The sequence below is a fragment of the Chinchilla lanigera genome, unplaced genomic scaffold (genome assembly GCF_000276665.1).
Source record: "Chinchilla lanigera isolate Chin_1 unplaced genomic scaffold, ChiLan1.0 scaffold00033, whole genome shotgun sequence".
Classification (NCBI taxonomy): domain Eukaryota; kingdom Metazoa; phylum Chordata; class Mammalia; order Rodentia; family Chinchillidae; genus Chinchilla; species Chinchilla lanigera.
Window position 1 is genome coordinate 8,997,084 of NW_004955434.1, and position 13,870 is coordinate 9,010,953.

The 13,870-nt window shown below is 40.5% G+C and overlaps 1 protein-coding gene across 1 annotated transcript; it reads right to left on the reverse strand.

The window, feature by feature from the left end:
• Positions 1-1,273: 1,273 nt before the first annotated feature.
• Positions 1,274-13,385, reverse strand: Ak3 (adenylate kinase 3; the record flags this gene model as incomplete). The annotated part of the gene is given in 4 exon segments (XM_013516310.1): positions 1,274-3,195; positions 7,660-7,778; positions 8,471-8,643; positions 13,266-13,385. Coding segments are annotated over 4 exon segments (533 nt in total), but the record flags the coding sequence as incomplete, so codon positions are not given.
• Positions 13,386-13,870: the final 485 nt, after the last annotated feature.

The following is a 13,870-nucleotide window of genomic DNA, read 5'->3' on the forward strand; positions in this document are numbered from 1 at the left end:
GGCAATCCTTTGGAAAAGTATGACAAATACTGGACTGATGTATACATTGAGACAGTTTACCTTTATTCAGTGCTATATATGGAAAAACTCACAATCCTTAGGAAGCTTTTAAAAAGGGTCAGATAGAGACTATAGATCTGTGTTAGCCTTTACTGTCAGTGTTCTTAGGAATGGTTGACTATTTTAACTCTTTAAGTATTTTTTTTTTCCCGGTACCGGCAATCAAACTCACGACTTCACGCTTGCCAGGCAGGCGCTGTGCCACTGAGCTAACTCCCCAGCCTCTTTAAATATTTTTAAACCAAGACTTCCAAGATGAAAATCTTTCATTGCAAGAGTAAGAAAGCCACTTCTGCAGTTTATCATTGACATTCTTTTGTCAATGAGAAGACACTTTATAAGCAGGTTTTAAAATACAAATTTATTCTCGCTGTTGGTTGCAAGTACTGTTCAGTAATTTGATGTAACACAAGGTTACAGTGGTTGATTTGTTGGTATAAGGCAGTTTTGTTCCAAGCTATGAGGACCCAAAATACTTCGCTGTAATGCCACTGTAGATAGCTGAGGGGTGGAAGGAATAGGGTTTAGAAATTTTAAAAAAAAATTTTTTTGAGCCAGATTTTAACCTATTTCAGATAGAATTGAAAGCTGAAATACAAGTGGTAACAGTTACTGCCATTTCCCATTTCCAGCCTCATGCTTTGCGTGACTGTGTTACTCCAGAAAGTAGGGTAATGAGTTGAGACGCTGTTCTCATTATTTTCTAACTGAAGTATAGTAGCTCTTCCTGCCCGTGACATTCAGCGACGCTGTTACCCTGTGGCACATGAATCATAGCGGACATCACTGCAGTATTTGTTTAGCGGGACGCACTCAGCAGTGATATTCTTAACATTGCCTGTGACACGAACCCATCCAGCAGAAATTGTTTTAATAAAAATGTCATGCTCGTTTCTCAGAGTAGTGGATGTATGTGCAAAATTATGATTCTGGGGCTGGGGAAGGAATGGTCCCAGCGAAAGGGAATCTTAGTTTTCATAGCATTCTTCAAACTTTCTCTGATCACAAGTCACCGAGGTGTCATGAAAGCCAGTATGACTATCAACAACCTACCAGAAGATAAAAGACTTACATGGAATTAAACCAGCTAGGGGCTGGGGATTTAGCTCAGTGGCAAAGGGCCTGCCTGGCAAGCGCAAGGTCGTGAGTTCGGTTCCCGGTACCGGAGAAAAACCAAAAAAAAAAAAAAAAGAAAGAAATTAAACCAGCTATGCACTGTTTGAAGACAGTTTATTAGAATGAAGCCAGTGAGAAGTCAGGACAGCAGAAAGGTGGGGGAGAGTGGGCCTTGTGAATTATCAAAGACAAAGTAACGGCCATGGTAGTTAAATTTTATTGTAGTAGGAACATGTATATCTGATAACCTAGTGATAAATTTGGCAGTTCACATTTTTAGAAAGCATATAAACATTCAAATAAGGCATTACAAGAGTTTTATAAAGAACTAGTGACTGTAATCCTTTTTAAAAGCCTTGTTCCATTTTAAAAGATCAACAATGAATTTTTAAAAATAAGAATTTTAAAAAAGGAAAATAAGTGCCTCCCCCCAATACATAAGCACCCCTGCCTGGCACTTGAATTTTAAATGCCTAGAATAAAATGAGCCAAGTTCTTAAAAGGCCAGTTAACAGTTTGTACAAGTGCTTGATACGTTCGTTTTAGCACCAAGTAAAATAAACGAATTGTATAGAAAACACAGTTGGGTTTTTCCTGTTCTCAGATTGCCCCATTTTCGACCTGGCCACGACACATGAGCATGCATCTTTGTTGCCCTACTAAAGAAACACGATTTAGTTTTTTAAGTGGCTGCTCAAGAGGACACCAGCAGAGTTCTTTGCTCCTGACTGATGGCAGTGAACACTAGCAGATGTCAGTTTCTTCAGTCAAGTAAAGATCCCCTTTGGGGAACTCCATTACTTTCTGATCCTTTTCTGACCTCTCATATCTGTTTGTTACTGCTGCACCTGTTTACTAATTATGGTTGTGTTAATGTCAAGGGAATGTCCTCCTGGCATGGTTGATCTATTTATATTCCCTTAATAACAAAGTATGCTTACTTTACATAGTGCCAACTTAATTTATTTTTTGTTTGTACTATAATTTGTTATTTGCCAGTGTAAATTACACATTTGGATTAAAAAGAAACAAGTACATCCTATGTTCATTAACCTAAGTAACATCTGAAAACCTGATTATATTTGCCAGTGTAAATTACACATTTGGGTTAAAAAGAAACAAGTACATCCTATGTTCATTAACCTAAGTAACATCTGAAAACCTGATTATATTTTCCATTGAAAATTCATTCACTGCTGGTACTGGTCTAAAAATTTTGTTATTTTTTACATAAATCATATCCCTTAGTGCACATGTATTTTCAAACAAAAATAAGCTGATTTCTTATATACTAACATATATTTTATAGCAAATTAAAAATTCTGAGTAAGCCAAAGTTGTGTCTAGTGACAAAATAAATACATCATCTATAGCTAGCTTACATGTTTATTAGTGTAAAGGCAACAGTGAATTTGCATCTTGCAACATCTATAAATCCCGTTGCTTTTTTTCTATAATGTCAGGAAACTATACAGTGTCTCACAAAACCATATTCCACAGGACTAGAAAATGTCTTTTTTTTTTTGCATCATTCTGCAAAAGTCTCATGATATTTTCCCCAAGTGAATGACAGAAAAATATGAAAATTTGATTTATCAAATACTGGACAAAAAAATTACTACCAACTGCTTTTAATTTCACTCATTTTAAAGTTTTAACATACCTGGTGTTTTTGAATTGTACACCTGTAAAAGATGGGTAAAACATACTAGACCATTTGTAAAGATCTGTCTTAGTATCTGATTCATTTGGCACACCCTTAGTAATAGCCAGAATAAAATCAATAGAAATAAAACAGTTTGCAAAGAATTCATATGTTCTTGATTCTTAGAAAACAGAAGCTGCTAAAGGCACAGAAGAGTTTCTTCTGCTCATCTTAGTAGTTACGTGCTTTTCTCTCATGGAGTAACTGAGGCTTTCTGGTTTGTCTGTGGAACTTTCGTTTGTAGGAAAGCATGTACGTGTGGCCAGATCTTGTTGGTTTCTGTTCCAGAGAATGTTTCCAACACCCCTTTTTTCCTAAAGATGGAAAGAAAACAAAAATCCATAGGCCCGACTCTTCCTAACAAGCCTTTTCAAAAAAACTTTTTCATGAAAGATGACAATGTAGGAGTTCTGTAGTATAGGTCCATATGATCAAGAGAGAAAGGAACTTGGCCAGTTAATTGGAAAACGTAGATTTTAGTTTCAGCTTTGCCCCCTGGCTTACAGAAACGGGCACCTCAAAAATAATAGCAGCTATCATTTATTAGGCACGCACTGTGCTAATTTAATCCTTTACAAAGCTCAACTTTTCTTCTTTCATTGATAATACTGTCTCTTTTGTAAAATTAACTTGGTCCAAATCACCAAGATGGTGGTAGGTTTCCAATGGGACCTGTCAGTTCTCAGAACACTCCTTTGTCCACTTAAGTCTTACGCAAAATGAGCTAATATTTCATTATCCTATTTGCTAAGGTTTTGTGTTTTTGTTTTTTTTTTTTCTAGTCTACCCTTGTGAATTTTAACAGAAAGGGGAATAGAAAGTGTTAAGTTTTACTGGTTTTCCTGTTAGATTTCTCCATTTCTCCTGGGCAGGTTTGTCTGGCTTGTGATGAGCCCAGTAGCGAAAGTCTATTTTATTTACCTGTTTCCTGTAGATCTCATGGTGAGGAGTGAGATCGGAATCCTGGGGTTGCTTTTCAAACCACACAACTCTCCAGAGTCTGCCAGTCTTGCTAACCCCACCTCTTCTAGCCCAGACACTCCTTTGCAGATACATCAGTTGAAAGAAAGCATAAGAGCTACTGAAGAATGATGATTTACAGTTTTCTTAAACAGGATCAGTCATCTTACTAAGTTTTCAGAGTTTTCACTCAGAACAAAAGGATTTCGTTTTGATCCCTCATAAAATTCACTACAATTAACACTTTTCTTGTTAAGATGCATCTGCTCTGGAGAGAAGTTATGTAAACAGCATTCTTTGCATATTATAAGCCCTTTAGTTTCTGAATTCACAGGCATCTAGTAAGGCTTTCAAGAGAACAAGCCTAACAATTTTAAGCTTCTTGAGGAGCCACTTTCATAGCAAGCCACGTTGTCACAAGTGGGTTAATTACTGAGGGCACCACTGCAGGCATCTAGTCAGTCCTAGAACTGTACCTTGAGTAAACATTGGTCATTTTACTAACTGGATAACGAAATGGATCTAGCTCCAAAAAGAGTAAGAGCATTCTGTTTGTAAACACAAACCTATTCTGTTAATGTCCCACAGGTGAGAAGAGTTTAAAACTAATACGACTGTCAGCATTGTAAAGTAGTGCTATACTAAAGTTCTTACAAATGCTATTTCCAGTACTTCAGTCCAGCTTTACTTCTATGTGTGAGAACACACAAGAAAAAGTAGAAGTGATGGCAAGAGGTAACAAAAGCCTGAAGACGCCTAGAAGGATTAGAGTATCTCTTAAGGATCTGTGCCATTCATTTCTGCAGCCTTTCCCAACTTCTCACATCTTGGCAGAACTATTCAGAGCCTTGTGGTGGTAGCGTCTGCCAGGCGGTAATGTATTCTGCCTTCTGGACACTATTGGAAATCTCCCCGTAAGACTGAAGTGAGACTATCTCCATTCCCCATCTGCAAAAATGGCATGGTCAGAGCTAATCTGTGTCAGCCAGGAGACAAGCAATGAGGCTTGCTTTTCTGCATGGGTAGCTCAACCGGTAGGAAGTAAGCTGGTGTTGAGAAGCTGCCACACGGGGGAGCCCACCTGACACGGAAGCAAACACCTGACAATGGACCTGAAATTGAGTCTTACTGGCCGGCCAGCCTGCCTGCCTCCCTCTCTTCCTCCCTTGTGTCCCTCCCTCCCTCCCTTCCTTCGTTCCTTTTTCTTTCTCCCCCTCTTCCTCCTCTTCCCCCTTCCTCCCTCCCTCTCTCTCTCCCCCTCCCTCCCTCCCTCCTTTTCCTTTCTCTGGGTCCAGCTGGCCTTGAACCCATTATGTAACCCTGGCTGGCGCTGAACCCATGGGAGTCTTCCTGCCTGTGTTTCAAGTGCTGGGGTTACAGGCATGTGCCACCATTCCTGGTGATATCTTTTTTCAAGACCTAGACCAAGCCATGTATCTACCATTGAAATTTTTAATTACCTGATCAGCAAATTCCTCTTTTGCTTAAGCCATTGTGAATTAGGTTCCTGATCAATAAAAGCATGTAGCGCCAGGTATGGTGACACATACCTGTAACCTAGCACTCAGAGGGGTGAGGCAGGAGTCGCTGTTTGGGGCCAGCCTAGACTATACAGTGAGACCCTGTCTCAACCTAATGAAAATAAAATAAATTTTTTAAATGAAATAATAAAAGCACGTATCACATTGCATGGTGAACACTTTCCCTACCTCTCCTCACCCACATATACAAGGTGAGTTTCCTGGGGCATGAAAGGAATCGGGTCCACATGTCCACATGCCGGGCACCGCATCAAGAGTAAACAGCAGTCGCGTGAGTGGACACCAGGACTGCTTTAAGTCTTCCCACGGATCCTCTCGCTTCATTCCCTTAACAGCCCCACATAGCACGTACTGCAGATACTCTTTAACAGTCCACCTGTTTAACACCTCTGTTCTTACATCTGAGGCATGCTGTTCAGACTTACGACCCATGGTTTTTTTTGTACAGTTCTATACATCTTGTCTGTAGAGCGTCAATGCCTTTTTCTTATACTGTACACCTTGTTTGTATTACACTGTAATTTTTGCTGATTGTACTGTACAGTACAGCACTATAGTTGTAAATTCTGTTATATATTACAAGCCGGGCATGGTGCGCACACCTGTAATCCCAGCACTCAGGAGGCTGAGGCAGGAGGATCACTGCGAGTTGGAGGCCAGCCTCAGCTACATAGTGACTACAAGCCAGCCTGAATTTCATGAGACCCTGTCTCAAAAAACAAAACGAAACAAAAGTAACCTATACGTTACAGCACTGTCTGTAAGAGTTATGCAAATAAAAGCATATCCATCAAGTTGGAGTTTCCTTTGACCATTTCTTTGCTGAGTACTGTACATAGTATATACAATTCCTCATTTAGCAACCGATTCCCTTAGTGACCCAGTCACAGGAACAGAAGTCAGTAGTTAAATGAAGAAAGCCTATATTTAATACTGCCTAATCTTATAAATAAGAAGTTCGTGCTACTCACACTAAATATATTACCCAGGCTGACAGAGCTAGTAATCCTCAAAGCCAGGCTTTTTATAAATCACAAAATTACAGTAATAGCTACTGTAAAAAGTGAATTGCCAACTGTTGTATCCTTTCATCCTCCAGAAACACCTATTAAAACAGTTCGGAGAGTGTTGCTTCAGATTTTATTGCATACTTAACCCTGTGACAACAATAACTACTGTTACAACAGTTACTACTTACAATGTGCTTACTGTGTCAGCCATAATTTTATTAACTCACTTTCCCGCCTCTGTTCTCCTTTACAGAGGACAAAACAGGCAGAGTTTAAGGAAGGGGTTAAGGCTAAGCCTATTAAATAGCAAGGTGGGACCTGAATTTGAGCATTCCGGCTCCAGAGCCTGTGCTCTCACTGTGACCCTGCTTCCTTGACACTGAATCCTTACTCCGTAAGCAAATGAGTGAAAGGAAAGAGGAGGAGGAAGGCCTGCACCAAATACTAACGCAGTACAGTTCCCGTTTTGTGTGATAGGAATTCTCTGAAGAACAGATAAAATCATGTTAGAATAGAAGCTTTTAAAGGCTATTAGCAGGGCTGGGGATATAGCTCAGTGGCATAAGCGCCTGCTTGGGAAGCGCAAAGTCGTGAGTTCAATCCCCAGTACCGCAAAAAAAAAAAAAAAAAAAGGCTATTAGCCAGATAAGTGATCTAAAGATTAGTTGTCACTTAAGATCCTTCGGTGCTAAAGCACCCTCCACTGGCACATTCAGAGCTTTGCGTTTGCCTCCGCAACCTGCATCCTAGCCCTCTCACTACTCAGCAGGAATAGGGGTGAGACTAGCCTACTCCAGGCTCTGGGTGTGAACTAATCAGTGTTACCCTTCCTGGCCCAGTGACCGCTTCAGAAATGAGCAGTGACCCGGGCCTAGAACACTAAGTCCCTCGCAACTGTGCTGTTCAATTGGTTTAATCTGAGGGATGCTTGGAGCTTTTGTACACTGAGGGAAAGGTTACTCCTCGGTCCTTATGAAAGAAGTAGCCCTGCCTGTTCCAGCCAAATGTGCAACCACTCAGGAAACTTGAGGACAAAGCCAGTAGTTCTAAAGAAGGCAAAGTTGACAGATTGGCAAAACTTATCAAACCTAGGACTGGCAGGCCCAACCTACTTCTGGAATTCCTTGTTACACAAGCTAACAAATTTCCTTTATTGCTTCAGCCAATTAAATTTGGGTCTCCTGGTATGTTAGCTGTAAAGTATGGAAAATTAAAAATGTACTTTGTGCTGTGTCAGTAAGAAAGGTTCCAAGAAGCAAGAACTCACTGGTAATATTCCAGGACTGGCTCTGTTTGGGCTTCGTAAGCCTTCAGTCTCTTGATCACCGTCTCTGGTTTATCATCCTCACGTTGAATCAGAGGCTCTCCAGTCAGATCATCGATGCCCTAGACGAGTTAGAAGAGACTGGTGTCAAACATCATATTCTGAAGGATGTTTTTAGAAGTTTCATTATTTTTAATCGGCTGTCTTCTCTGTGTAAGCAACAAGCACAGAAAATGTGTTAGCTTTTAAGTAAATGGGATCCAACCCAAGACAGAGGACTGCAACACTTCGTCAAGAAGCGCGTGCCTTTGTTCTCTCACATGCCGCCATCATGATGTGCCGCCCCAACACAGGCCTAAAAACCGTGTGCCAACCGATCACCGACTGAAACCTCCAAAATCGAACTTGATTATATAGGTGTTTGTTGCAGTGGCAGAAAGCTAATACACATAGATTTCTTGGTTAAAAGGTTTTCTAAGCAGCGTCTAAATAATTCAAAATATATACAAAAAGATGCAGCTGTAGACCTTGAATCTCACCTGTAAGCCAGTGATCCAAATCCCCACTGCCTTAGCTCCTACCACACTTTCTGGCACAAGGTACAAAGTTAATAAATACTTCAAGAAGAGTAACAAAATCCTCTTGCTCCTGGAGCACCTTTACTACCAAGCTGAGTGGACTAGACCGGTCTGCTGCATCAAGCAACCTGAGAAAACACCCCCAGGAGCTTTGCGGGCAGAGGATTTCCAAGTTCACACAACTCGTACCTGTGGAAGCAAGAGGACTCAGAGGCAGTTCCACCACAGCTACTCACCACAGTTTTGGGAGGGTTGAATTCGATGTTGTAGACTCTGCCACTGGCTGGATGAATCCAGCGAGCGGTGAGACGTTGTTTAATGACCTCAAAGGGCACATTCAGGTTAATCACTGTGTCTATCTGATAGGCTCTGTCCAGGGCTTCTGCCTGTGGAAGTGTCCTCGGGAAGCCTTTACAAAGTAAAACAAATAGGAATGAAGGGAAGGGGACAGAAGGATGCGGAAAGGAAAGAAGTTATGTTGAGCAAGAGTAGTAACATCAGGCAGGCTGTAGTAGAATTGCGATGGTTAACTTTTGTGAGCCAATTTGACCAGGCTATGTGATGGCAAGATACTAGATCAAACACTCTGGTGTGTATGTCAGGGTGTTTTTGGATCAGACTAACATTTAAATAGGTAGAATAAAGCATATTGCCCTCCCTGGTGAGGATGGACCTCAGCCAGTCAGTGAAGCCAGCCTCACTGCCATCTAACTGGGATATCTATATCTACGTTTTCCACCCTTTAAACGAAAAACTCAACTTCAATCAAAACCTCAAAAGTCTTCTTTTTGGAATATGACAGGAAACTTAAAGCAGAGGGATAAGCCCTACAGTTAAGCACCCCTAATCCAAACATCTGAAATGCGGTAATGCTCAAAAGCTTTGGGTTTTGAGAATTAGGAGTGTTCTGCAGGTGAAGTCTATGCAAATATCCCAAAGCACAAAAACCCGAAACTCTTCTGTTCCCAAGCATTTCAGCTATGGGATACTCAACCAGTAGAGCTAAAGTAGTTTAAACACTGTGGTTCAAAAACGCAGGGAAAGCCAAATGTACCTGATTAGTGAATCCATAAATAGAACCAAGTATATTAGAAAATTTAAAATAATATTTTGGCACTAAATATTTGACTCTGCACTGTCAGCACTAAGGACATATTTTCCAGAGCACCAAGAAAAGTTAGAATTGGTAGAAAGAATATATTTTTCAAAAGTGACAAAGGTTAAAACTGCACAAGCAATAAACTGTTAGAGCTAAAAATACATTTCCTTGGTGACACTAAAGCATGGAAAAATCTGCCCGTGACTTAGACCTTGTAATGTGCTAAAATCACAATGGTAATGACTACAACTGCAGCCTGAAAACCTGGATTCGGGGAAAGAGCCTCTAAAGAAAGCTTATGATGACAAAAAGAAAGTCACTTAAGAAAAGGTAAAGTTCAGCGTCATTCTGATTCTGGAATTCTCTGAAATGTGCTCGAAGACTTAAATTTATTAATTTTTTGTTTTGTTTTGTTTTCCGGTACCGGGAATCGAACTCACGACCTTGCGCTTGCCAGGCAGGCGCTGTGCTGCTGAGCTAAATCTCCAGCCCCTAAATTTGTTAACCTTAAATCTTTTTTTTTTTTTTTCTGTAATAGAACTCGTTCTTTTGCACAATGGTATAAAGCTGAGCACAGGATTATGAGCACAAGCCTTTACTCCACCTGTGACACTGTTCTCCAGTCTTACCACATGAGCTTGTTTCTCAGCGTTTAAATGCCAATCAGGGGGCTGGGGATTTAACTTAGCGGCACAGTGCCTGCCTTGCAAGGGGAAGGTCATGAGTTGGATTCCCGGTACCGGAAAAAAAACCAATGAATGCCAATCAGAGGGTACTGTTGGGAGTACAAGCCATTTTATACATGTAACGTTCAGTTCAGTTGAGCTGCTTTTACATCAAAGTTAAAATTGATCTTGTATTCCTTAAACCTTCAAATCTGTTTCTCCTGTCAGATTTATTAATTAATCAATTAATTTATTTTTAAGACAGGGTCCCACTATGCAGTTCATTTCTTTCTTTCTTTCTTTTTTTTTTTCTGTCTTTTTGAGACAGGGTCTCATTGTGCAGTTCAGGCTGGCCTTAAGCTCACTTTGTAGCCCAGGCAACTGGGCTCGAACTCTCAATGATCCTCCTGCCTCAGCCTCCCGAGTGCTGGGATTACAGGCGTGCGCCACCACGCCTGGCCACTATGCAGTTCAAGCTGGACTTGAACCTATTATATAGTCCAGGCTGGCTTTGAACTCATGTCGATTCTCCTGCTTCAGCCTCCCAAGTGCTGAGATTACAGGCGTATACCACCATGCTCAGCCCTGTCAGATGTTTTAAAAAACTGCCACTACATGCTTTTGGCATCTTTTATGTTGTTATTGCTTAAGTGTATGAGAAATGTGTAAAAAAGAGGGAAGTGCAATTTATAAATCCATTTTCATAAGAAAATATATATTGTGTTTATACATTTTTTTATTTTGGGTTTTTGTTTTGTTTTGCTTTAAAAGTCTACACTGAAGCCCCTACTTTATCGCATGTGCAGAGCACAATCTTTTATAATGGCAAAAAACTCAAAGTGTACAATTTTATATAGCACCAAAGCTGAGTAATAAATCAAGCATTTATTATAAAGTTTATAGTGAAGCAGTCCCGGGGAAAACTATTTTAATACATTTAAAAAGAATAAATGGAATGGCTAAATATATTGAATGCTTTCCAGGTGCCAAGATCTGTATGCCAAATGTTTTCTCAGGGTCCCTTCTTTCAACTGTCATCATAACCATAAGAAAGGTAGTGTATTATTACCACTTTACAAATGAGGAGATTTAAGCACAGCGAGGTTCAGTAACTTGCTCTAGCTATTACCTACGCAGAGGAAGTAGAATTTGAACACAAGCTATCCAGCCCAACACCTATGCTTATAAACATGGGGTATACATTGAAAAAACCGAAGTCTTGATAAAAATGCCTGTCTGCTACTGTGGTTCTGATTAAAAGGTTTACATTCATGAACTTAGACCCAAACATCCACTGAAAGAGATGAGCTGAATGAAAACGACCTCTAACATTAACAGGAATATACGGATAGTTTCCATAGCATCACACCAACAGCAAAAAGCTGGATGTGACCCCAACATTCCTAGGCAGGGGATTAACTGGAATACAATGCATACTTCACAATGCAAGCTTCCACTTCACTTCTTTTATTTTTAAAAATAAAAAAAAAAGAAAACATATTAACCGACAGACATCCATTTACAAAATAACATAAGAACAATACAAACAAAACAGAGTTACAGATAAAGTGGTAGGAAATTAACCATGGTACTTTGCTTATTTCAAAGAGGTGAATCTGTTAAATATAGTTTAATTCAGTGAAAAGGCAAAACGCCCGAAAATGGCATCTATATGCTTTGTGTGTACATGTGTACAGATAAAGAAGGCAGTATCAGGTATTACTTGGTGGAGGAGAGGGAATCTTCATATAAAGACGTATGTGTAGATTTGTATTTTTTTAAATCACTATACAAAAAAGTCCACACAAAGTACATTTCAAGCAATTAAAAGCAGTTGCTCCTAAAGGATATGACTACTGAGGACTTTAAGTTTTTTGCCCTTACATCCTTTGAATTTTTAAAAGGAAACAGCGTTGTTGCAGTAGAACAATGACTTTAAAAATCAGAAATAAGAAAGGTTTGCCATCCCAGACCCTTGCCCTGTGGTCCTGTCTTTGATGCATTCCCCATCTGTGCCCAGCGACGACCCGGGACTAGTTTCATGGGTCATTTGCCGCTGTTCTGTGCTGGACTGCACGTCTGTGCTGCCTGAGTACCGCCATCATGCGTGATCCTGTGTCATCACGTATGTAAGACCTCACACAAAGGGGGGTGCTTCAAAACACTCACGCAGAAAGAAGCAAGACTTCACTAAACTTTTAAAAATAAAGTTTTGAATTCTGAACCACGTACGTATACTTTCTATTAGAAAAAAAGTAGATACTTCCCCACCACATTACGATGTTCAAACAACTTTTATCTTGAAGCATTTCTATTTACTTTATGTGTCTCCTGCTAGAATGTACAGTCCACACAGGCAAGGATTTCGTTCACGTTTAGGCTTGGAGCCTCAAACAACTTTTGGCACACTGAAAGTATCCAGTTAATATTTGTGTAATAAAATAAATATAAGAAGCATGGTGTGCACAGTTAGCATAGTCTCTGCCCAGCAAAGACCTGCTATACATGTTTTGAGAATTTCTGAGTCCCCAGGATTCTTTGCAAATGTTGGTAGCAGGCGCAGTGAATGGGGCCCTGAAGGCAAGCTCCCTGACACGAGCTCGCAGCAATACACCCGGGTAAGTGCTCTGCCAGCCCCTCCTTCGAATCCACTTGGAACCTTTGTACAAATTAGAAAATAGTGAACCTGCCAGGAGAAGGCACGCGGCAGGGCCACAGAGCCTGGTGAAGGAGCCCTGGCGCCCGTGCTCCGAGGCGAGGAATGGGGCTGAGCAGGAGAGAACAGATCGATAGCAAGCAAGGCTACGGTAGCATGCCCTCTCCAAAACTGGACATTATGGCTTCAACCCTGAAGAAAAGGCGAATGCCAGTTTCAAAATTTAGACAAAGCTCTTTGATGTCTTTTCTATATCAATGAAGCAATGATTAGAAACTACAACCTGCCCTCAAGGATTCTGCCTCACCTCTGCTGGGGAATTCTACAGCTCATTCTGAGCCGTTACGCTGAGCCTTCCTCATCAAGTACTCTCAAGTGTGAGGGAGCTGAACTAATATCGCGTGTGCATCTGATTACTTGTGCAGCCCGCTTCCCTCTTTCCTTTCGGATAAAGAACTAGGCTAAAAGAAAATGGTCCAAGGCTGCAGGGTAGTAAGGGGCAGAACGCAAGCCCCTTGTCTACCATTCTTGACAGGTCTGACCATAGCCCATGAAATGCCCATGAAATGCTCAGATTTTTGCCAACAGAAATGCTCATGACACACACTTACCATCCAACAGCCAGCTGTACTGGGTGAGATTTTTCAGCTCATGCAGGGCCAGCCGAGTCATGACATCATCTGGGATCAGCTTCCCTTGGTCGATGAAAGTCTTGGCTAGCACACCAATTTCTATAGCAGAAGGGGGAGAAAAGCATTTGCATTTGTTTGATCCTATTCCAGGCCCCCAGGAACTGGCTACCTAAAGCCAGCCTCTAGTAGCACACCCATACGAAAATGTGCAGCGTTAACTTTTCTGATAAAAACAGAGAGTACAAAGTAAGTTAAACCTATTTAAAATCTTCCGATGGAGAAAAGTATCAAATTATACCACGTACAGGTACAAATTCTCTTATGATGAATGTGATCATGTTGTATACCTAAAATGCACCATGATATCTGATTGAAAAAAATCCTCCAGTATGTAGAATGTATAAATATAAATATACACATAGAAAAAATAATGCAAAGCTATTACAGTCAATTTCTGTGTGATAGAACTGAGTGATTAGTTTTTACAAATTTGCAAAACTTTTCCATATTTTCCAAATTTTCTATCAGAAAAAATACGTGGAATAACAAATTGTTTTCTTTTCAGATAAGAGATTTGAACAGAT